Here is a 26,253-nt window from a genome sequence, read left to right as displayed (position 1 = left end):
GGCCAGAAACCACTATTCGGGCCAGCCCTAATCTAGTGGTTCTGCTATGCTGTTGGGAGCATTTTCCTGACATGGTTTGTGTCCACTTGTCACCGAAAATAATAAAAAAAATGTTCCCAAGAATGGCTTTTATTCTACAGTAAAGCACTTCCATCCCAGAGACTTGGAGAATCAACACCAAGCTGCAGTGATGCTGTTCTGGTGGTCCAAGTCACTCCTCCTTTCTGTACTTGACACTTTATATTAGTTTTTCTTTCAATTTATCACTTGTCTATCAATTTTTTTTAATAAGCACGACCAACACAAAATCTGAATTGAGCCCCTTACATCGTAGAGGAACTCGACCAGGGTGTCGGAGGCCAGCTCTCCATCGTACTCAATGATCTCATTATCGGCAAAGATGTAGATGCTTTCCACTTCATCCAGACCTGACGAGAGAAAAGTGTTTTATGAGAGTTAGAAAATTAAGTTTTCTGTAGCTATACTTTCCAGTAATATACTCCATTTATATAGTGTTGCCACTGTAAACAACATTTACCCTACCTGTAAATTACAACGTATTTTCTTTGAAATTGCATACTACTGTGAATTCTATGTTGCAACTTGACTTTAACAATTATAAATAATTATAAATAACAAAACAGAACTGATGTCTACCAACTCTTTAAAATTTTAAAATGCACATAGCACTAAAATAGTAAAAACAATAAAGGATAAAGGATTACGCAAGTGACATTTTTGTAGATTGGGCACATTTATTTAAGGGCAGCAATGTTTGACATATTGTCGTATTTTAAATATCCTTTACAAACCAAGGAAAATGTATTTATTTAATGTAAAATCAAAAAAGCAAAGAAAAATGTACAAGTTTGCGTCAGATTTTCTATGACACATATATACATTTTTCTGTATTTTTTCTTTTTTATTACAGTGTAGATTACAAGCCCTATAATTAATATATTGTATTTACTGTTTGCTCTGCTCTTACTGTGCTTTTAGAGTTCATCAAATAAGAACTGAGGTGAGAACTTTTAGTCCGATTTTCCGAATTCGAAATATTTTTTTGTTCCTTTGTTTTATATACAGGACAACAACTGTCTGCGCCATTTCAAAAATACCATTACAGGTCTAAACTGTGGTAACAGTATCAATATATAGATCCATATATGCAGAAAAATGAAGACTTATTTTATGACTTCTTTCTATGTAGTTGTATCTGTACTACAATATATGTAGTTATGAACATTTACTCACAGCATTAATGATATATTTTATGTCACATACAGTTTTGTTGTTTCTTCCATCAGTATTTTTTTTCCCTTTATCTTTATCTGTAGAAGCTACACTGACAAAGAAGCTGTGATATGTTTGGTGAACACTCGAGGGCAGCGTTGTCTCATACACACACCTTTCCTAAATTCCATACAAAAAAATAGTTTTTATTATTCCGTGACATTTTTTTTAAATTTTTTTGTCCCTCAATGTTTTGTTAGTCAATTATGTATTCATTCAGTAGAGATTCTGTTTTTGCTGCCTGATTAAATGATTGATCACTCAACACAAAAGTGCCAATCAGAGTCTGACATGAAATCTGTCTGCATGACTGGTTGCTGTGGTTTATCAGCTCCTATAGCAAAGTAGAACAGTGGGGGAATTTCAATACAAAGCAGCCAAAGAACTGAATCTTGATTGTCTCCCTGCAGCTTACCCAGCTTCTTGGCAACAGCAGAGGCCTTCTTTTCATCCACCAGACCGAATCCAATGTCCTCATCGTCCAGATCGTCCAGAACTTGAGCTGCGAGCTGCACAGAGGGACAGACAGAGGTGGGGGAGTTGGGACAAGAGGCAGATAGAATGAAACTTGCACCATTCGTGTGCTGATTTTATCTCTCGCTGTTATTCAATCATCTGCCCGCGAAGGACATTGCCTAATCCCACAACGCTATTAAAAACATACTTTCAGTTTCATTTACACGAGCAAACCCTTGGCATTTCACGTCCATCTTCAAGGCCTTAACGGCAAAAGCGCTGGACTGCTGCTTTGCACTTTCTAAATCCGAGTGAAACCGAAGCCAACAATTGACAGCCCTCGTAGCAGGAGCAAGAGGAGGACGGACAGCGGGGTCTCCAGAAGAACAAGAAGGGCGGAACTTGAGCCAACTGTGTCGAGGGGAAGAGACACTGCGACAGGTGTGGTGGAAAGGAGAGGAGCTCACACTTTGCGAAAAGCAAAGCCGCCTGCATACATGCACATTTACCCAGACTGTCAACATACTCTGCTCCTTCTCCACACACACACACACACCGGTAAACTACCTGTAAACACACACACACTACTACTTTCCGTTTGTTCTCACTTCTTTATTGCGGGATATCGAATGATGGCTGCCCCTTTAAATGAAGTGAGGCAAAAGCATTATGTAGCGGCTAGCAAAGCAGCGTTGCAGAATGGAGAACATTCAGAAGCGACCAGCACCAGCAGCTGCACACTGGTGTGGTGTAGTATGTGCTGCGTTGCTCTTCACCATCTTTGTTGCCATCCCATTCTTTTGGCCTCAAGAGTCGAGACGCAGTAGCTCCTGGTTCGACAGTTTTTCGCCTTGATTAGATTTGATTATCAGCTAGTAGCAGATAATGGGAAAGGTTATATTCATGGTTCTCCCAAATCAGAAAAAAAAACTTACTCTCACATGTCTACAATGCTAATAGAGTCGGTTCTGTCTTTGATGCAACCAATAAAAACTTCAGAAAGTTATTTTTGCCAGCCAATGCGAAACCCACATACACATTTCCAGTTTTACTACTTCGCTTTTTGATTAGACTAAAGACGTTTAGTGCTTTACCTAGAGAGCAAAAGGCAGTTTTATTACCTTTGTCGTCAAATATTTCCTTACAGGCTTCTATTTCTGTGCCTCAGTACACAGTGGAGCTGAATGCAGTTTTATTTGTGCTGCTGAAAGCTTCAACAACTGAATTCCTCAGTCCTGGTCCTTTACTGTTTTCATTTCAACCATGCATTGAGGGGAAGTTTATTGGATTTAAGAGTATGTTATTGGGTTGGAATTCAGAAATGTGATTTTTTTTTTCTCCAAAGCTTTTAGCAACACAAATCGAATGCAGTTCATTTCCACTGTATTAAGCTGAAGTTTCAGATTCCCAACACTGTAATACCAAACTATCAGAAAATATGATTTGTTTTTTCATGATTTGGGTGAAAGGAAGTGGCCCTTTACGATCACTGATGGTTGCATGGATGAATGGGTGGGAGGATGGATGCACATGTTAGAGTTTGGTTAATAGATTAGACAGGGGCTTTTTAAACAGTAAACTCTGACTTTTCTTTTCATGAATGTCAACTTAAACTGGCACAGCCCAAGCTGCTGCAGTTCAGCCTTCATTGGCCTGTGAGATTCTCACGTTTTTCACTTTTTGTTTTTAAACTAAACTGCAGTCAAGGACAGGAAGAAGTGGAACAATCAGCAGATACTGCAGCAGCAGCAGCAGCCGAAGAATCTGTATTTCGCAGCCCAGCTTTGAAACACTTGAGACACGAGGCAGACCTTGACATACCTGAAAGATAATTGCTGCTTGACTTGCGATCAACTGCAAGAAGAGGTAACGCTTTAGGGCAAAGCACAATAGTCACAGCGTCCAGGTTTACAACAAATCGGAGTGGCCTTCACAGGAGACAAAATAGGTCCAAACTTACACACTGAGATTGTACAGAAGTGATTAAACCTCCACTCACACAGGACTGCCGTTACCTCAGGACGTCATGGACAATTGTTTGTCTAAATGTCCTTCATATTTCAACAAGCAAAAAGGTTGTTTGAACTGACATTTGAAAAATTACTTCATCATAAGCAAGGATGGACTTTTGCCAGGTAAATTTGAATTAAACACGCTTTGTTGCACAAAATACTAGAAATCTGAGGTCCTGAGGTAACTTTAGCTGAGTGAATGTGGGTTTACACAAGAATACAAACAATTACTGCATCATTTTTAGTTCAATGTGCATAATTACATATTTCTTATTTTGTTGTGTTGACTAAACCTGCAGTTAATGGAGTGAAAACCAAAAATAGGTGTAAATAATGTGGAATGTGGCTGCATGTCTGCGTACATTTTGAAATCACTCAAGTATTAGACATGTTTTAAAGAGGAGAATTGACAACACAACACCAGAAACAGAAGAAACTGACTTGTGAGGCTGACTTTTCGGACTTGTTTGCCCAAAACTATCCCCCAAAAAGCTCAACCGAGTTCCCCGTCACCACGGAGCATGGCCGTATTAGTAGTGCTGGGGTATTTATAAGAGAGGTGAAGTGAAGCAGGGAGTCCGGCAGCTATATAAGGGTGTGAAAGAAAGCATGTCGAGAAGCAAAAAATAAGGCTGAGATGCGTTACATATAGAAATTGGTGTGGAAAGGGGAGGAGAGAAGGCAAGCAGAGCTGATGAATGGAAGAAGACACTCGACCCCCGAGTTAACGCTCCCATGCATCATCTCAGCAGTTTTGACCTCAATCAGACGTCTCTCTTGTCTGATTTCCAGTCATTTCTCATCTCTTTACACCCCACTTCACCCTTCCCCCTTTATTCACTCGCCATCCGCCCAACCCATCCAGGAGTCTGAGTGCACAGAGCCAAGCCAGGGGTCAGCGGTGTAATAGCTTGGCCCCGTCTCCCGATGCCCAGTCACTGTCAGCTTGTCAGGTGACTCAGATGAGGGCAGAGTATCACGGTGAGTTGTCAGGAACGTGCTGTGGCTTCCTGCTGCACTTGGCAGTGGCAGCGAATGATGAGTTAGGAGAGCGCAGCAGCTTTCAGAGCAGCACAGAGGTCACGTTTCTTGAAACATAATTGGCCACTGCTTACTTTGTGCTGCTTCATGCAAGTTTGCCTTCATATTGATTACTTTGGTAAACCTGGACTTGAGGGACAGTTTTTTTTATGCTCAGTTGACAATGTTTGTTTAGCTAAAGCCTAATTATGGAGAATAAAACATTTAATATCTGAACAGCGATTGGCTTGAATTCTTAAAATTAACTTTTATTTTTGATCTTAATTTATATACACTACCATTCAAAAGTTTGGGGTCACCCAGACAATTTCACAAGGGTTTTCTAATCATCAATTAGCCTTTCAACACCATTAGCTAACACAATGTAGCATTAGAAAACAGGAGTGATGCTTCCTGTAAATGTTCCTCTGCACCCCTATGGAGATATTCCATTAAAAATCAGCTGTTTCCAGCTAGAATAGTCATTTACCTCATTAACAATGTCTAGACTGTATTTCTGAATAATTTAATGTTATCTTCACTGATAAAAAAAATGCTTTTTTTCAAGAACAAGAACATTTCTAAGTGACCCCAAACTTTTGAACAGTAGTGATTTGATTCATTTAGAAGTGATGTGACCTAAGTGATTCAGCAGAATCCTCCAAGACGTGCCTCAGCGTATCACATAGACCCAAGTGTAAAAAGTCTGAAGTTTCCCCAAACACGTCCTAACGTAACATATATGTAAAATTAAAACTAAAATTTATACAAATTTACCCCAAGGATTCAAATTTTCCCTTTTACAAATGTAAAACATCCAAAATTTTACATGGGACAAGAGTAAAAAATATACAGTTTTCCATAGACACAAATGAAAAAGGTTACCAATTTCAAAATCTGAGTTAAAAGTTAAAACACTTACCAAAATCTTTACCGAAGCAAAACAACTGATTCTATCCAAAGAAAAGGGAAATACATTATGCTCATCACAAGTGTAAAAAGCAACAAATTCCATGTGCTACATGAGGGAAAAGTTGGGAATGAATTCAGTCAGGGAAACTTTACAATTGAACAACTTCTGAAAGACACATGACAAAGTAGAACTGTAATCATTAATTTACATATCGTCCATCTGTGCCTTCATGAAGCCAGCTACTATTGATCTTCTATATAATTTCCATTGCTTCTTATTTTTCGATATTATCAGCAAACATGCTTGAAATCACAATACACTTATTCATCACCATATCCATGTGTTAAAAGCATATCGAGACCACTTTGCGTAAGGCATCTGCTGGACTTCCACACACATTTAACAAGAAAAGCGCTCAGAGAGAGCAGTACTCCTCCAAGGCTGTTCATTCCCCCATATAGCACTGTCAGAAATGCAGCGTTTCTTTGTAGAAATACAGTATTTGTTTATAAATTATTGATGATCAGAAATCACGGCACCAAAGAATGTGGCCATTTAATATAGATGTACCCACAAACAAAATGACCATGCACTGAACACAGGCGTGTGTTATGTATGTGTACGTTATGTACGAATACTGAATTGTGTGGCCTAAATATGTAGCGAGCAGCGGGAATTAATGGGACTCAAAAACACCCCCACAGTTTAATTGCTCCTTGTATCATCTCCAATCGATAAGTCCCAATAAGTCTTCGATGGTTGATTTGTCGTAGGATCGCAATCATGTGATCATCAGGAGGCAGCTGAGGTAGTGTTCACTTGTTGTCATAGTTACAGTGACGCCGTGCTGTTATCTCGCAATGACGCAGAAATCTTTAACAAATCTGTGGATCCAGACTGTAAGTTACATCACTGCCAAAATCTAATCAGTTGGTCTTCGTATCATTTCTGACTTTCCCTTAAAATTCCACCCAAATTCGTTTGTCTGTTTTTGAGTAATGTTGCTAACAGAGAGACAGAGAGACAAACCAAATCCGATCATCACATAATTCCTTGGCAGAGTATTCAGCCTAAAACGCCATCATTTCACCAACTTTGAGATCTTATGTTAGAGAACTCCATATTTCTGCCTTTGTGTTTCTACAGAGACATACAAAGAGATTGTTTATCAGCGGATTAAGACCTGCAAATCTGGTAGAATTAGAATTTTTCTGGCTGTGTAAACCATGTTCCAGCAGAAATACACAACCTTAAATCTACTTTATTTATTCACCATGCAGTAGCCCTCTCAAGAGTGTGTCATGTGCCCTTCCAGAGCCAGTTGATGAAAAGGGCTAAAGGACCTTGTTTTCTTTTTCTATCTCGGGTCCAAATCTGAGCCTCTGACTGAGCCTCTTTGTTTGGTTGCATTTCTGGTGTGTTTCTTTAGCAAAGGACTGAGCAGCTGATGATTCACACATTTATATATATGTGCGTCACCTTCTGATGTTAGTCACTCAGTGGGAACTCAGGGGACACAAACACAGCTTGTAGTAGCTTCCCAACAGCTGCGGAAAAACAGGCACGACTTTGAGCAAATAACTGTGCCCAAAGTTTACATATTCAGAACAGTGGAAGCACACAAATGCACGTATGTTACCAACACAGTTTACATATTTATTGTTAATTTTTCATATTTATGATTGTTTTCTCCTTTGCAGACTCTGGTTTCTATTCATTTTGGTCTGTTGATGTATTTAAAAAGCCAAAACTAAAAGCAAGAAAGTCACACTTTAATCTTTCTCTTTAATTTTCTCCAACATCTGTTCTGCAAAGCCCTCCAAAAATGCTTAATCTATAAAATGAAAGGACATGAAAAGGTTTTCAAAGCAGGAAGATTTCCCATTTTCCTGTATGAGCGAGTGCCCAGGGATCGGTTTAAAATTAGAAGTTCAGCTGGCTTTTCCCCCTCAGCCAGATAGTAAATTAGTAATGGCTGCTGTAACACATCAGGACGTTCTACAGTAGGGTGTTACATAACACTGCACCGGCTTGGTCATGAAAGATTCACACACAGCAGCGTAGAAAACACACACTCCGTCCTGCCACCAGCTGCTGGAGCTGCTCTTGTTTGGAAGGAGGCGGTTTTGTGCACAGATGAGATTTTACGAAATGTTTCCGGCGGATTGTTTCTAGTTGCTATAAGACATCTCATCCTGATTCTTTTCAGTTTTTCGCCGCTCTCGAGGGAGATATGATGAAACGCAGGGAAAGCTTTTAGAAACCTCACAGGCACACGAGCCGATTCGCTCCAACAAACGCTGCTTCCAAACACTTCTGAGGGCACAAGTGTCGGGGACCATCTGCCAGTGACTCACTTTGACAGTAATAAGCCGTATTACAAACATGTCGGAAAGCAATCAGGGCTAATAAACTCGGGGTCCCTGCTGCATTTGTGAAGCCCGTTCCCATGAGTTACACGAAAGCCTGAACATTTTGCAAAGGACGAGCAGATGTGTTGTTTTGCCTGAAGTGATTGGGATTTGACAGAGATGCCAAAGAAGAGAGTGTCTGGATTTGTATTCCAGTGAGATTCTGCAGGTACTAACATAAAGTGATATGCATTTCTTCAAAATCTTTTGCACACTATAGTTGGAAATATAAGTAACAAGAAAAGCAGGGCTGCTCAGTCGTCATATGATTTCCAATGGATGAAATATTTTTAAAAATGTGTGGTCTGCAGCGGTCGATTTGTAGGAGGATGTGTGCATTATGTATGGATACTGAATCGTGTGACCTACGTATGTAGTTAACAGATAGGATTCAGAAACAATTTAATCAATGCTTCCTTGTATCATTTCGGACTAATAAGTCCCAATAAGTCCGCAGCAGCCGATTTGTAGTAGGATCGCGATCAGACAACAGACGTAGTGTTCACTTGTTATCATAGTTACAGTGATGCTATCTCGCAATGAAACAGAAATCTTTAACAAATCCGTGGATTCAAACTATAAGCCGCATCACTGCCAAAATCTAAACACTTGGTTCTTGTGTCATTTCTGACCTTCCCTGAAAATTTCACCCAAATCTGTCCCTCTATTCCTGAGTAATGTTGCAAAAAGACAGACAACAGACAGACAAACCGACGGCAATCATCACACAACTCCGCCACGTTCCTTGGCTGAGTAATAACATGATGGCTGCATTCCAACTGACTCCTCCTATTTACCAAATCAATTTGCAAGCATGTACAATAGGCTGTTTTCCAATGCAGGAACTCACTGACCGTGTTCTGACCACAGAAACCTCCACAATGGATCATCTTAAGGGCCATTCTTGGGCGAGATAATTCTGAGCAGACCTGAATAACTGCTGTGCGGGTCTCAATGCTAATTGGTTAAACTCAGAAAGGACAAAAGCTTCACTGAGCTAATTGGCTTATGTTGTCTCAGTTTCTAAATTCTAAATTCTTAATAAAAAACCCTTCATTAGAATGTAACAGTGGGGGAAGGGATATGCCAAATTTAGAAATTCTGAAAATCTGGCCCATGAGAGGATACTTCAGCCAATCACAGGTCTCATTACCCAGATGAAGTGAGATAATAAGAGCAATGAAAGAGCATTTAGTCTGAATGATGACTTTTAGCTTGATTGTTTAAAGTGTGATCGCATGAGGACATGTTGTTTCCAGCCTACTGCAGCTTTAACGCTAAATTCTGTTTAACTTATTAAGATTCAGTGCCTTTTTAATGTGTGTGCTGCTTTACTTTAACATTTGTGTGTTTCTCTCTATGACGAGTCACCATATATGCAGTGGAAATGGACAATAAAATATCTGTATCACAGCACCACGTAAATTTAGACATTATCTTTGCATTTTTTTTAGGAAATGGGGGAAAAAAAACTGAATCAAAACTTTATAAAAACAAGCTGTATGCACCAATAAATGTGCAAGGAACCGACATGGTGACATAAATGCACTGTACTCTCAGTGCCATCTTTATTCAGAGCCATCACTTTGTGGAGTGAAGAGGTAAGTCAGGGTCTCAAAGTCACAAAATTCACACTTTCATTTTTCATAGTGCACCTTGATCCCCTCCATTTCCTTGACATTTTTCTCCCATGAATTAGTGATATGAAGACATTCCCTGATCCAGATAATGGAGCCAGAGGGGAAACGCATTAAAGGACATTCTGGGCAAAATGTAAAATAAATATGTATGTGAAGAAAGCATGGCGGGGTCATTTATAAACCATTATGTATGTCACTGTATGTGATCTGGTGCAAACACAGTTGGGTCCATGTGCTGTATACAAGCATGTTCAATTAGATAAGAAATGTATAGAAAACGGAAGGCGTGAGTCTGGAACATGTTCTTTCATGAACCAGAATTACCGTGGATTCGGATGCTGTGATGCTTCAGCTGTGTCTGGACAAACAGGAGGCCTTAAAGGCACTGTGTTAGGCTGGAGGTGACCCATGTTTTAAAGAGCCCAACCAACAACCGCTGTAGTTGGGGGTAAAAAACATTAAAGATGTGAACCAGTATGCTCCATGTTGCATTTATGGGCCAAAACATGTAGTATTAACACAATTACTTCCCCTCCTGTATGTCAAAAAAGCACTCTGACTTCACCATTTAATAGCTTTATGTAGCCTACAGCTAAATATTTTTGAGGTGCTACGATGAATAATGTTTTGCTTTAGAAATGTTAACACCTAATCCTTGGAAACCTGAAATACTCGATAAATTTAAAGATCCCAGACCTGGTTTTCCAGCATACATTCAAGAGATGTAAGCCTCGAGTAACTGTCAAGACAGGAGCGAATAAAAATGACCAAAAATAAAAATCCATATAATGGGGATGTTGGGGTGGATGGATGGCTCCACGCAACTGGGTAACTTTAGCATGACAGAAACAGCATGCAAGCTCTCCATGTAGCTATTTTAGGTGGATATTGTGAGCTGGTGGCAGGTTCCTCATTGACCTGCCGAGTCTACAGACTCAGAGAAAAGTGAAAAATGTGGGCGATCTACAGTAGCAGAGACTCTCTCTGGTCTTCAACTTTGATTGAAGTCATATATTACAATGCTATTTTCATTCTCTGCGAAGTATCCGTCTTACTGCACAGCTTACACACAGCGTACAACTTTCATAAATGCTGTTTTGTGTTTGCGTGTACTTTTATGTGTCTATTTTTCACAGATGTAGAATGTTTTTATGGTTCATGATGCCATCAGGGTTCTTTGGAAGCCTTGATACAAAAACAAATCAGTTATAAAACTGCAGCTGTGGGGAGAAGTGAGCTTTTAGAGCCAGATGGGGTCTGATGAAAGATCCCAGTGTATGGGATGATGGGAAATAAAAGATCCAATGTTTGTGTAGCTCATAGCTCTCCTGTTGCAGCTCTAACCACATTTTTTTAAAAAAACAACAAGAAAAGCACTCAGAGAACACAGTACTCCAACAAGGCTGCTCAGTCGTATCATTTCTGACGGCTGAAATCTTGAAAAGTTTGTGGCAGAAATCCCAGTACTATAGAATGTGTCCATTTAGTATAGATGTACCCACAAACAAAATGATCTTACGATGAGCACAGGTGTGTGTTCTGCATCTGTACGTTATGTACGGACACCCAATCGCATGACCTAAATATGTAGCAGGAAGCAGGAATTGATGAGACTTGGAAACACCCACAATTGTTCCTTGTATCATTTCCGATGGATTAGTCCCGATAAGTCTGCAATGGCCGATTTGTAGAGGATCACAATCATGTGATCGTCAGGAGGCAGCTGAAGTCGTGTTCACTTGTTGTTATAGTTACAGTGACGCCATGCCACTATCTTGCAATGATACATAAATCTTTAACAAATCTGTGGATTCAGACTATAAGCCACATCACTGCCAAAATCTAATCACTTGGTCCTTGTGTCATATCTGACCTTCCCTGAAAATTTAATCCAAATCCATTTGTCTGTTTTTGAGTAATGTTGCAAAAAGACAGACAGACAAAACGTCGATCGTCGCATAACTCTGCCTTGGTGGCTTAATAATAATAATAATCTGTCACTTTTGACTCCACCAACATTATGAAAGTGCAGTGTGGAATTGCTAAAGTGCCGCTTTTATAATATGCCATTTTTGTTTTTACTCGATTTTCCCCTTCATGTTGTGTTTTAAGGTGAAAATAGTTAATGATGTCGCAGAAACATCTAGTTTTGGTTGAAAAGGGATGCAATTTGTCACCAAAATGGGGAAATAAACTATGTTGGTTGACATCAGTGACTATTAGGAGAGTACAGAACACTGAAAAATATCATTTTATTTGGGTAAACTGAGTTTGTTAGCAAGAGACGCTCCGGCTGCACTTTAAATGCAGGTTCACTGCAGACGACAGCTGTTTAATGGAGTCGACAGTGACGATCAAGCCGATAAGTGCAGATGTGCAAATATAATCATTAGAGGCTGTTTAACTGCAGAACTGCTTCCACTGTGATTATACTCGAAGAGAAATCTAACCGAATCTCACAAACTGCCTCTTTTTTTCACATCTCAGAAAAGGCAGAAAGAGAAATGATTTCATGCCTGGTGGAGTTTCAGCACAATCAACTTGAGAACCAGCAGTTCATCATTTTCACTCGGCACAGAATATCTCTCCTGAATAGACGAAAACACGGCATCAAAGTATCACATTGCACTTTATATCCCCAGGCAGCTCATATATATTACTTCCCACAGAGATGCATAGTCATTCCTGCTATTAATGAGATATAGTTCTATAGGGAAAGGCAGAAAAAAGATGAAAGAAAAATAGAACGAGGATAGTTTATGAATAAAGAAGCACTTGTTAGGGGATTCATATTGTGACGGCACATCAGGCAGAAGCATATATAGTTTCAGCAGCAGCTGAGACCCTGTAAAGCAACAAGCATAAGCTTCTATTATTAATTCTCTATAAACAACAGGTGGATTTTGACATGGAACAAACGGGAACGCCTCATTTGGCCGGCAAACAAACATGTCCACTGATGATGAGATGTCACCAGAGAAGGACACCTTATCTAAACATAACTCCTGTCACATCCAATGACATCACGTCTGACAAATGAGGCCTTTATTCGGAGCCTCTCTCACACTGTTAATTGGACGATCCAGGAATAAAGGTGATAACGCTCCGATTCAGCTGGGAAATGGATAAACACTGACACCTGTGCTTCTCAACTTTTCTTGTAAATTAGCCCTGAATTATGTAGCAAACAGTAAAGAGAATGCCCAATAAGCCATGAACGATTAGCCCTGCTGCTTAAAAAACATGTTTCGATGTAAGCAACGTAACACCAGTTGCATGAGAATCTCTTTAAGAGGCTAGAAGAAAGGACTTGGCTTGAAGCTGAAATACCTGATGTGGAGCTCATGAGGTGAAGGTTCCATGGGGACGTGTAGTAATGAGATACGATCTGGAATATACATTCTGGATGTGAGGTGTCGATGTCTGTTGCTTAAAATCGCAGTCGGTGATAGTTATCTGGCGGCCTGACAGGTTCACAGGTTGTTGTGGGGGACGGAGAGAGGACATGTGAGGCAACGCTGCAAATCAGGCTCATTTTATTCTCTGTTCACAGCAAACACCAGACAGTTTTTAAAAAATATCTTTACATGAATCTACTTTAATGGCTAAGGAGCATCGCCTATAGACAACAACAACAACAGCCCACCTCTTTCAATACCAGCATTAAAAATGTAAAGCATGAAATTTATTGTGCCGGTGACGAAGGAAGGGAGGGCTGCGTTTGAATCACGGTTACCACAGCAACAGTCTGACCTTTCCACAGATTTTTCACTCGATGGAAGAAGATTAGATAAGCTCCTTCAAACCCTGCACATTCTGACACTACAGGACATTTTGACTTGTCTTGTGTGAACTTGTGTCACCCCTCTCAGTTATTACCGTGATTTCATGCGACCCCGGGGACGAAAACAGCCCTCGTACAGTCTGTCTACTCCTTCAGCTTACAGAAACACTTCCAGCGCTTTGTAACTCTAACTGCTTCGCCCTGTACTGAGGGGTGTCTTGTAGCACAATAATGATCAATGAATTATTCACTGCTTCAGTCAATGTACTGTTTGGGAATCATCCGCTAAATAGAAACAAGAAAGGAAAGGGCAGTGCAGTAGAAATCCAGATGTGTAGCATTCGAGAGTCACACAAGCAGCTCTGGTTACTATTTGATCTGATGGGTCCAAATTTCATGGCGGTTCATCCACTAGCTATCGAGATGTTTCACTGAGAAAAAAAAAAGCTGACATGCTTTTCAACTGATTTCTCTTCAGCAGTCAAATCAGCCCTATAATTCAAAAAAATGCCTCCAGGGTCGAAGGGGTTAGCGTAAAGTTGAATCCCCGCAGTGCAATGCATAGAAGCAGGCTTGACATTTACAATATGGGCCGATTATACCCTTGCCACGTTACATCATCATTGAACACTTACGCGGCGCTTTTTTTAGATTTAGCAGATGATGTACTTTTATGTTGTTCCCTGCAATTTGATTTCTTTGGACCTCATAATCAGCGTGGCCAGGAGTACGCCTGAAAGCCGGACATCTGGCTGAATTTTGCGTATTTGAATCAAAACAGCATCGATAAATATATGATCATTTGTATAGAGAATCAAAAGTCAACTTTTTTTTCCTGAAAATAGCCAAAAACAGCCTCGAAATACAGTCTTTGTCTACAGCTGCATGGCTTGTTTCGTGTGTTTAATCTGTTAAACTCAAAAAAGCTTTAGTTTCTTATACTTGAACTATTTCCATCATGGCTACTGGTTTGTTTTAGAAAATTTCAACCAAATTTCACCAAATTTGCCCTTTACTTTCTGTGCTGGGCTGCAAAAACATCAATGCCAGTGGAACTAATGGGGTTCTTGGTGCAGGAATGTTTTATCTGAAAGGGTGTTACGGTTAAGTCTTGGTCATGCTCCCTTGAGGATACGCACACGGACAGCTGTGGATACGTAGTTGTTGTTACTATGCTAGTTAATCGTCTACTTAGAAGATTTATTTCCAAACATGCACAGTAGTACCTAGATATATCACATTACAAAGAATAGCCACCACTGTTGTTCTGAGAAACATTAGTGTCCCCCTGGTGGTGTTTCTAGGTTATTGCACATTTAAGCAAAGACAGACCAGTGTTCATGTATGTTCAGCGCTCCTCCACAGAGTTGATAGTTTGAGCCTTGCAGTCGAACTATCAGTGAGTATGACTGCTGTTTGTTTATTTAAGTTGTTTGAAGATACTCTGAGCTTCAATGTGGTGTTTTTTGAAGTTTAAAAACCGTGCTAATGATGCTAACCACGAGGCTAACCTCTATCATGTCGCTAGTTGAGCTGCTAAGGCAAATTTAGTTTGTTGTGGAGCCTCATTTATGATGTATATGAACATTTACATTGCTGTTGCTGTGTTCATATGATGTTTACCTTGCTGTGAGTGCATTTTCCTGTAAAAATGGTGTGTTTATTTTGTTGACACTGTGCAACTATCATTGTTACCTTACCTATAACCTGTGAGGATGAGTATTTAAGAGTGCCGACATATTTTATTTATTTGTTCCATATTGTACCTTTTTTATTTGTGTTGCAGTTATACAATATTAAAAAAGACCGAGAAGACTCAGTAAACACAATTCAACCTCAGTCAAGCCTGCTGGGTCTCTCCTTTCTTTTTCATCTGTCTGGAAATATGGGTGGTATTCTGCCAGGACAGAATAACTGTCTTTGCGTAATGACAGTGAACACGGACTTTCATGGACTCTTTCAGACGTAGAAACCAGAACACGAGCATGAAGGTCAATTAAGGGTTTCTGAGCTCAGTTTGTGAACATGACAGAGGATTTCTGGAGAAATCAGGACTTTGTATTATGTTTGGGCTCTGTCAATGGAAACGTACAAAGAAAGTTCCTCCAAAGTTGACTACTTTAATTAAACTCTTTGAATAATAATTATGAAGGTGTCATTTGTCTCCTTCTTCATGTATTGTTGACACGTCTTAAGACATTTGCCTTACCATGGACTACTTTCTTTCTATTTTTACTCTGAACTTTCTTCTTTGTCTGAAGAATCTGAAGTTTTTCCCTCCACCATACTCCTAGATGCTGCATCCGACTCTGTTCCTGTCACTATGGTTGCTTCCTTCTTCAGCTCTGGCAAACCAGTGACTTTGCTACCAGCTTGTGAGTGAAGAAACGTCACCAAAAACACCACATTTAAAGCGATTCACTGATAAGCTTAATCAGCATCGTGTGAGCTTGTTTGACAGAATGTAATGCATGTTCATTTCTCTGTCCCACAATGTAAATTCAGGCAGATCTCCATGCAGTGTGCTGGCTGTTACAGAGGGTGCCATAGCAACAGTGTGTGAGTATCGTAGAGAGAGGGGTGGCATGTTGGTGAAGACGGTGGCAAGTAAAAGATCACAGCAATCTGAGCTGTGTGGAGTGCAGTGATTGATGAGTATGGGTATTTACAGCATGTAGTATGTCAAAGGTCAGAGTTCAAAGTAAAGGAGGGGGTATGAATGTGCAGACAAGCGAGGAAGAGGTTCATTAGAAGAGACATTGTCAGGCCTCGTTTACACGACAATGGTTTTAGGGTAAAACGCAAAGGTTTTATTGCATTGTGGCCTCTCATTTACACAGAAATGATGTTGCACTTTGCACTTACTTACTCCGCCAAGGAACGGCAGAGCTATGTGACAATTAGCATACGTTTGTCTGTCCGTCTGTTTGCCTGCTAGCAATCCGTCGGAAAATGATAAAACAACCAGGCGTGAACTAACCGTGACGTCACCCGTTGGTTTCAACGCCGAGAAAATGAAGCCCGGATTTTGCTACTTCCTGGTCGCCATTTTGGATTTTTTGGAGCCAGTGACGTACACACGTGGACAAAATTGTTGGTACCCCTCAGTTAAAGAAGGAAAAACCCACAATTCTCACTGAAATCACTTGAAACTCACAAAAGTAACAATAAATAAAAATTTATTGAAAATTAAGTAATCAAAAACAGCCATCACTTTTGAATTGTTGATTAACATAATTATTTAAAAAAACAAACTAATGAAACAGGCCTGGACAAAAATGATGGTACCTCTATAAAAGATTGAAAACTATTTGACCAGAGTGACATGATTAACTCAGGTGTGTCATTTAATTGACATCACAGGTGTTTCCAAACTCATAATCAGTCAGTCTGCCTATTTAAAGGGAGACAAGTAGTCACCCTGCTGTTTGGTGAAAAGGTGTGTACCACACTGAACATGGACAACAGAAAGCGAAGGAGAGAATTGTCCCAGGACATCCGAAAAAAAATTATAGACAAACATCTTAAAGGTAAAGGCTATAAGACCATCTCTAAACAGCTTGAAGTTCCTGTGACAACAGTGGCTCATATTATTCAGAAGTTCAAGACCCACGGGACAGTAGCCAACCTCCCTGGACGTGGCCGCAAGAGGAAAATTGATGACAAATTGAAGAGACGGATCGTTGGAATTGTATCCAAAGAGCCCAGAGCAACCTCCAAAGAAATTAAAGGTGAACTCCAAGGCCAAGGTACATCAGTGTCAGATCGCACCATTCGTCATTGTTTGAGCCAAAGTGGACTTCATGGGAGACGACCAAGGAGGACACCACTGCTGAAAAAAACTCATAAAAAAGCCAGACTGGAATTTGCAAAAATGCATGTTGACAAGCCACAAAGCTTCTGGGAGAATGTCCTTTGGACAGATGAGACCAAACTGGAGCTTTTTGGTAAGGCACATCAACTCTATGTTCATAGATTCAAAAACCAAGCATACGAAGAAAAGAACACTGTCCCTACGGTGAAACATGGAGGAGGCTCAGTAATGTTTTGGGGCTGCTTTGCTGCATCTGGCACAGGGTGTCTTGAAAGTGTGCAAGGTACGATGAAATCTGAAGACTATCAAGGCATTCTGGAGAGAAATGTGCTGCCTAGTGTCAGAAAGCTTGGTCTCAGTCGCCGGTCATGGGTCTTCCAACAGGACAACGATCCAAAACACACAGCCAAAAACACCCAAGAATGGCTGAGAGAAAAGCGTTGGACTATTCTAAAGTGGCCTTCTTTGAGCCCAGATCTGAATCCCATTGAACATATGTGGAAGGAGCTGAAACATGCCATTTGGAGAAGACACCCATCAAACCTGAGACAACTGGAGCTGTTTGCTCATGAGGAGTGGGCCAAAATACCTGTTGACAGCTGCAGAACGCTCATTGACAAATACAGAAATCGTTTAATTGCAGTGATTGCCTCAAAAGGTTGTGCAACAAAATATTAAGTTATGGGTACCATCATTTTTGTCCAGCCCTATTTCATTAGTTTGTTTTTTTTAAATAATTATGTTAATCAACAATTCAAAAGTGATGGCAGATTTTGATTATTTAATTTTCAATAAATTTTTATTTATTGTTACTTTTGTGAGTTTCAAGTGATTTCAGTGAGAATTGTGGGTTTTTCCTTCTTTAACTGAGGGGTACCAACAATTTTGTCCACGTGTGTAAAAAGCGTCATCAAACAGGCGGGACCGGAGAGCAACTAGGGGCGGGACCAGTCTATGGACGGGCCAGCCTGAACCCAGACTGCTGAAAGCTTCGCCCTAAAGGATTTGTCAATCATTCCAGACAAGACTGTCTATCAAGTATAGCCACGCCCCCGGCTCCGCCAACTTTAACGATTTATTTAAAATTCAGTATTGATTTATTTTAAGATCGGCCACCTGATCTCTCATTTTGACCATGAAAACTAACGGGAAAAAAATCCTGAGCTGTAGAACATCAGTCTATCAAATTTTATTTTTTCCAAAAATGAATTGGGGTCTATGGAGCAAAAGCTTTTTGGAGCCAACCCTAGTGGACGGCGTGATATTGCAAGTTTTTGACACTTCCGGGTGGGCTTCATTTTTGGAGCCAGTTGCTACGTCCATCTTTATATACAGTCTATGAAAACAACTTGGCCTTGGCGGAGTACTGTGCTCTCTGAGTGCTTTTTTGTTCTAGTTGCCATGCCCGAACCGGCCAACAACAGTAACAATGGCGGACTACCCTGTTGGGCTTGTGCTGCTGGGTCTACTGAATTTATTGAATCTCCTTCCGCAAAGTGTCCATTTGTTGCTCCATTACTGCAATCGGCGAAGACACATTCAATACATTACGCCAGATAATCAGCCCATCTCTACATCGGCTGCACTTCTTCTGGCCTGTTTAGGAACGGGTAGGGGTCATGTGTGGTGTTCCTCTACAAAGTTCCATCGCCGATTACCGGCCTGGAATACAGTGTTCTTAGTCCTTCCCGTGTTCCAGTGTAAATGCAGATTTTTTTCACTCATGTAAACCCAACAAGGCAAAGGAAATACTTTTGTGTTTTCAGGTGAAACATATTTCAGATGTAATAATTAGAATGTGTTCAGCCGGTGTAACAGGCAGCCCCTTATTGAATTAGTCACCGCTTCTGACACGTGGTTGTTAATTTTGCACCCTGCACGTTACAATTACTCATTTCTCTGATGACTTCTTCTTCATAATAATATCTGAGTCAGTTGAGAAATTTTTAGCCAAAGTGCTGCAGGTGGGGCGGGTTGTATTTTTATCATGAGAGCGCCTCATTAGGACCGTCACATCTATCCGCTGCCTCCTGAATCGGCTTCCAGTTCATTAAACAGGTTGCTGTTGGACGTCTGTGATTACTCTCCCAGATATTGCATGAGCTGAACTGAATAATTGCCTGGTGGGAGCTATATTAAACCCTGTTGCCAAGCTAAACCCGAACACTCCTGTGAAATTATCACCTTTTGCTTCCGTATCAACAAACATTAAAGAGGTAAAAAATAGGTGTATGCGGATTTGTGTTTCCGCTCCTGTGACAGCTCAATTTAAAACATCAAGAAGGTGATTTAGAAATTTCGAAATGTGTTAATTATCCGTAAATAAAAGCACAGCACATACAAAGTCACAAACTAGAATGGTGTACTTGAAAAATGTTCTATTCTCAGTGAAGTTTGGTCAGGTGCAGCAAAAACATTGGGTTTAATTAGAAATCTGGCATGATTAGAAGCTGCAACGATTAATTATTCGATCAATTAGTCATCTAACAGAAACTAAATCAGCATCTGTTTTTCTCTAATGTGAGAACATTGTGCTTTTCTAAATCCTGCATCATAGTAAATTGAATATCTGGAGACATTTGGAGACATTCTGATGGGCCTTTCTTGTGTTTTTTTCTAGGTTTTAGAGATCAAAACCATAAGTGAGTGAATAAAACATTTATTTTGTATTAATCAGTCGCCTGTATTGCAGATAAGCACAGCTGATATTAACCGACTAGCATCAACTGTTTTCATTTCACAATCACATTTATTCAGGTGTTAAATATTTCCTACAACATCCCGAGCTGCTCCAGCCTTTGGTAGATTTAACAGAGGTTTAATTTGCATGTATGGGGTTTTAGAGAGGGATTATTTATCTTTAGGTCACAACTTTTTAAGCGTCACTTCTTAGATTGATATTTGCTAAAAAAAACAAAAAAAAAAAAACGACATAAAACAAAACAAAACTCAAATCTGGTGCATGGTTCTGTGGTCATGTCCCTGCAGTCATTTAGACTAGTCCTTTTTTATGATCAAGTACAATAGTCGTTGTGGCCTTTACAGAGAAGTGACTGGTGTGCATTGTAACAAAAGAAAATTCTAAAAAGTGTTGAAAATGTGGCAGTAAAGGCACCAGAAAAATGTTTTAAAAAAAACAAACGGTTCAGTACTGTAACAATCCAAAACTTTAAAAACTGTAAGAAAAACAGCAAATATCTGTGAATTTAAGATTTTTTTTAGCTGGTTGAAATAAAGTTAAACAGCGTGTTTTTATGGTGACACATCATGAAAGAGCTTTTTTTTAAATAGATATTTCATTGTATTGACATGTGAAATGATACTATATTTCTATGTTTACTAGATGTTGTCTGAACAAAGCAAGAAAAATCTGTAAAATCACAGTTGATTTTTAAAAATAGGATTTTTCAGTGCATCATAATTTCAAATTATGGCAGATATCTGTAAAATAATATTTTTGGCTGATTTAAATAGCGAAAATTAAAATTACATTTCTTTTTTTTAAAAAGCGTTGCATTTGGAAAAATCAATGCCAAAAAATGTAACCATAGTCATTATTTACAGTTTTGATTCTTTAGTTTTTTTAGGATTAATATGTAAATTATTACATTTTTATTTGGTTTTCTTTTTTGCAATTTAGCAAAACAGGGAAAATCTGTGAAATAACAGTGATTGTGAACTTTAAAAAAAAAACTTTAAAAATTCTGACTTCTTTTTATCTTTTTTTAACTGTGGTTTTTTTTTTCAGAAAATGGACCAACATGCTAAATTGGAATCAAATGTATTGTAAGAGTGCAGGTCAGAGAGGAAATCAGCTGTAAAGCCAAAACCACATGAAATATCTATTTTGTCGTGCATGAAAACCAATATTATTTTTCACTCCGCAACTCATTTAACACATACCGGTTTTGTAATGGTGCCTCTACTTCTTAACACTTCTTGACACACGGGATTATTTTTCACAGTCTAAGATGACTCCTGCTGTGGTCAAAGGTGACATGTTGGACATATTTTCGGAGTGACGGGGAAACTCTCACTAGCTGGAAAATGCTGAGTTTGTCGGAGACGCGTGTCACCGTGTCGCTGATGTGGGGTTGATGAGTTGTGAGATAGGATAACATATAATACAAACTTCCTAACAACCATGTGCTCTCAGAAAAATAATGGCTCTTCTTTAAATACTTCATGTGATTCTTGAAAATGCTAAGGGATCCTCATTTTTATTGGAGCTATCTGATGCCAACTAACCACATTAAAGTGGCTCTGCAATAAAAGATAATTAGATTAGTCTATGAAATATCAGGAAACAGCGATGAGTGTAGATTCCTAAATCCCAAGCTGACACCTTGTAATCAGTTTTTATCTCTGACCAACAGTCCACAACACCAAATATTGCATTTATTATTACAGAAGACCAAGAAGTGCTGCAGATTCTTACATTTACAGCTAATGTATAAAGCAAAACATTGTATTTAAGCTGTCAAATAGATTTTTTGTATGATTCCACTAGATCTGCTACTCTTCCTAGCTTCATGTGCGACATAATTTGATTTTAAGTGTTGAACCATTTCTTTCAACCCCTAAAGAAACGGGGCTATCTCACTTTTCTTTTGCAAAATGACTTAAGAATCATTTAAATGAGGTTTCTCCACATATAACTGTCTTGAAAATGGTTCCCCAAAGGACTTATTTTTGTTCTTTGAGCACGATTTATTATGGCACCTAAAGGGGTTGGAGGTTTCTTCAAGAACACTTTGAAGAAAATATACCTTCTTGCTAAGAGTTTCTTTGTAAAACTAAAAATTGCTCTTCTATATCATCACTCTAAGGAGCCACTTTGGCTTCCAGTGGTTCCAGAATGTAGCTTTGAGTTCAAACAATGCGAGCAAAAACCCGGCATTATCTCCAAGTGTCCTGTAACTACCACATGCGGCCGTGTTCAGTATCTTCATCTTGTCAACCTCCCGGAGACAAAGAGAAGCCAAGCAGCTTTGAAGTCTTTCATCTGAAGTAAAACATGAAAATCTGCAGCACACTTTGAATTAGTTCATTTAACGGAAGTAATCAACCATTTTCTCCTCACACTAGAGCTACACTCCACCAGAACTCTTTACATCTACAGGAAATTAAAACATGTGATGATCCTATGATCCCATAAAACATCTTATTCCGGCTACAGAAAAATAAAAGATTCCCTGATAGCTCAGTGATCTCCATGTGGAAGGGCCTGTAGCGATGTTCTCTATAATTTGTTCCGTTGCTATTCATATGCTAGGATGTGGTGAAAAATGAAGACAGATCATTTATTTTCCTGTACGCCTGATAGCATCGGTGAAAACCTCCAAAGAAAAAATGTGGCAAAACATCACTGGTTTTGCTCTAATTAGGCTACAACCAATTAAATATGACAAACCTGCTGACTGAAAAACACACATCCTACAGAAGATGCTCAACAGGAGTAATTAAGATCTGAGTCCTTGTGCTGTGCGCTTTAATAATTCATACTTCCAGATTCATAGGTGGTAATGACCAGCTATTTTAAGCATCCCCTCTGAACACCTCGCATGCTCCCTCCTGATTGGCTGAACGGCCACAGCTGGCAGGAAGTCAGCGACAGAGCAACAGCCCTTCAGTGACCTGCTCCAGTGAGCGTCTCCTTCTCCAGCCAAGAAGCACCACTTGGCAGCGCTGACAGGAAATTGATCAGATCCGGTGACTTGGGTGCGTAACTGATGGTTTAGGGCTTGAGCTGACACCCAGAAGGCTGTGTGGTGGTACAAGACAGAACAGTGTGTAGCTGAGGACAGAGCTGAGGGGAGCAGTGATCGGTGTGATATATGGCTGTAAGCGCTCCGTCTGTCCCGCGAGGGCTTTTAGCCTCTTGCTAAGCATGCAGCGCTGTCCTGGGCTATTTACAGGGGTGACTTATGCGGGCTAGTGTAAGGTACACTGTGCCTCTGTAAGAAGACACTGCAGCTCTGACAGGGCTGCTATAGTGAATATACGGGCTGACAGCAGCGCCCAGGTGCACCGGCTGCAGGCTGCTTCAGGTTTACTTGTCCAATAAGAGCCTGCAGAACACTTTCCTTCTACTTAGCAGCATCTCTGGAGAAATCTAAGTGCCCAGCTCAAAGGCACCAAAGTAATAGCTGCTGAAGGAGGACAGACTGATTTACCTGCTGCAGTCTGATGTGCAGACATTGTATTTACTACTGCTTCTGGTCAACTTGCAGCTACATTTAGCTGTAACAGTCAAGTACCATTAGAGATTGTTGTAGTTTTGTATTATCATCATTTTTTTTTGATTATTTTTTAAACCAGTTCCTCTGGTCTCAAGTAATGTCACACCTACAGCGCTATCTGATTGGCTACACGTCACAAGAAACAGCCTATCAACACAGTAGGATACACGTTAAAAACTTCACCTTTTAATTAAATACATGTAAAATATGAACAACTAAAAGCATTTCAATTCAATTTTCTATTGGAAATTGTGTTATTCTATGTTCTGATCTTAATTAAATCTTAATTTTTACTGCAAACATATGTTATTGTTCTCTCTGATTAATAATAATTGGTATCGACCCTCAAAAACATTATTGCTCAATCCTGAGGCACCACGTCTGCAGAAAAATCAACAAAGCATGTCAATGTGTTACCAGATGTTCTTTTAAGGCTACACGCAGTCAGATTTCTCTTAATGTAACTTGAAAATTGACCATGGCCATTGTGTTTATTGGGAGACGGTGAAATGAGCCTTGATTCATCAGTAAAGTAAACTTAGAGCTGCACTTAAATAAGCTTTGGATTAGAAGAGAAGTTTAACCAGTGTGAGGTAAATCGTAATTCACTGAAAAACATCCATATGTAGTGCTTAAATCACCTGATATGTTTGCACGTGGTAATGTGGTAATGTTTTGGTCTTTACTGAAATTGTACTTCAAATGCACAGTGACACACTTACAAATTGTGTTAGCATGTTTGGCTGTATGCAGAGACACCTGACTTACTTTTTTTTCTAAAGTAGCAATTTAATGAGAAACTAAGAATCTCCTGAATAGGGGATCAAAATGGTTCAAGAACCTCTTTGTGGTGGTTTGCTAACTAGCATAATGTGGCTAAAGGTCAATGACTATAATAAAACTGACAAAGGCAACTGTGTTTTTTGCTGTTTCGAATGGCCCCACTCAAAGAATGGTTGAAAGTCCTGCGATACTATGAGCTGAACAAAGTCAGGAGTAAGCAGAGGTATTCATAGTGTTGCACTCATCTGTATGATTCCCAATGGCTGAACTGGGAGACAGTAAAGTTCAAAATACGCCGAATGTCTCATGAACACACCCAGCAAATCACTGTCTGGAGTCAGAGTACGTGTTTCAGAAAGTGTTGGATACAAACCCATCATATACGCTGCCTTGTGTATCAGTGTTTCCCTCTATCTTGTTCCTTCAACCCCTACATCATCCAATCTACCTCCATATCTCCAGCATCTATCCTGTAAAACCTAAAAGAGCCGATAATCCCTCAGCTCACTAAATAATCTGCTATAAAACTTCTCTTTTTGTATATACTTCACTTGTCCACCACATAACCTCTCCCATCTGAAACTCTAGGTGCAAGAACCACAACTCCATCCATCATCTGGAGCCATATTCTCCATCTGAACCCCTTTCCCATCCTTTCATCCAGACGGAGACCCACCTCCAAAGCCAGCTCCTCTATCTGAAACTGCTTCATGGCATTGCGGTTTCCGTCCACATTTTTGTGGTAGTAGATCACCATGACGTCATACTTCTTCATGATGGACTTGTAGTTTTTGGCGTTGAGAGCATGGACGCGGTCTTTGCCATCGTACTCGGGGATCTCCAAGCCCTTCTCCCCCCAGGACAGGGTCCCCAAAGAGAGGAAAACCCCCAGAAACACCCAGCCCCACTTCATGGCTTTTGTCACCTGCTGGTTACAAAAAAACCCTGCCTCTTCTCAAAGCCTGATGATGGGGAAAAAATACACTCAAAAAGGTTAAACGTTGTCCCTAACGAAAGTAGGTGTCAAGCAGGGAGAGTTAGGAACAAAGTCCGCTTCCTGTCCCCACCGGCTAGAGAAGAGCAGGTCTGACATTGATGCCCTTCCTTTAAAAAAGAGCTCCACGTGGCTTAGCTGACGCCACAGGCCGAGGAAACAGGGGTGGGGCCATTTTGGGGAGGGTGCAAATCCATGCGGTACTGATCCTGCTTGACCACAAGCCATGGGGCTGCCAAAAAAGTAGGCTAGGGGTAGGAGGGGAGAGTCCTGAGCAGTGGTCAGAAAAATAGCAAATGGGCGGTAACATGGGAGGAGCCGTGTTTGGGCCGCACTGCCACCTGTTTTGAAGCCGTGGCTATGAAAAGGGATGGCAGTTGTGTCGGGTGTTCGGAGAGCTACAGATACCAGCTCAGTGTCTTGGAGGACTGAAGGTATGGACGGATGTATGATGTGAGAAAGGAGAGATCCAAGATGCCATTCCCATATTAAGTTTTGCAGAGGAGCTGGACTCTTGCTAAAAATAAGGCCTCTGCGGGACGACGCTCTGGACGAGATGGCGTCCAGGGAGGCCACGCCAAGGGTCAGAGGGTAGCTGGGCTCTGAGAGAACACACACTTGTTTGTCCGGTGCAAACAAAATCCCAGCAAGATGTCTGACTTCTGACAGCCACATTGAAATAAAAACTTCAGCTTGATTTTACAGGCAAAAATCAGTGCTAAGTTCCAAATCAGTCAAAATTGAATTGCATTTTTTTTCTGCCACGTCTCTTTACAGAACAATAAAGTTAAAATATTACATAGTCCTAAAAGAGTTTTAGTGTAAAGGCTAGCTTGTTTGTCTATCCATAAATCACAATCTGAATGGGAAAATGTTGGATTGTGTTCTTCG

The 26,253-nt window shown here is 40.1% G+C and overlaps 1 protein-coding gene across 4 annotated transcripts in view; it reads right to left on the bottom strand.

Moving 5' to 3' along the window:
- casq1b (calsequestrin 1b) overlaps positions 1–25,460 on the bottom strand; it is a 29,853-nt gene extending 4,393 nt beyond the window's left edge. Inside the window, exons 1-4 of one of the 4 annotated variants that reach the window (XM_051943797.1) lie at positions 25,045–25,460; positions 3,571–3,603; positions 1,709–1,802; positions 328–428 (exon numbers count right to left, since the gene is read on the bottom strand). In XM_051943797.1, coding sequence (XP_051799757.1) covers positions 328–428; positions 1,709–1,802; positions 3,571–3,603; positions 25,045–25,281 — 465 coding nt within the window. In that variant the 5' untranslated portion in view covers positions 25,282–25,460. Of the gene's footprint in view, positions 1–327; positions 429–1,708; positions 1,803–1,957; positions 2,172–3,570; positions 3,604–25,044 lie in introns of those variants that run through there. The other 3 variants (XM_051943798.1, XM_051943796.1, XM_051943799.1) reach the window with 3 other exon arrangements.
- Between the last annotated feature and the right edge of the window lie 793 nt (positions 25,461–26,253).

This window comes from Acanthochromis polyacanthus, chromosome 23, assembly GCF_021347895.1.
Source record: "Acanthochromis polyacanthus isolate Apoly-LR-REF ecotype Palm Island chromosome 23, KAUST_Apoly_ChrSc, whole genome shotgun sequence".
NCBI lineage: Eukaryota > Metazoa > Chordata > Actinopteri > Pomacentridae > Acanthochromis > Acanthochromis polyacanthus.
This window is presented reverse-complemented; position numbering and strand designations above follow the sequence as displayed.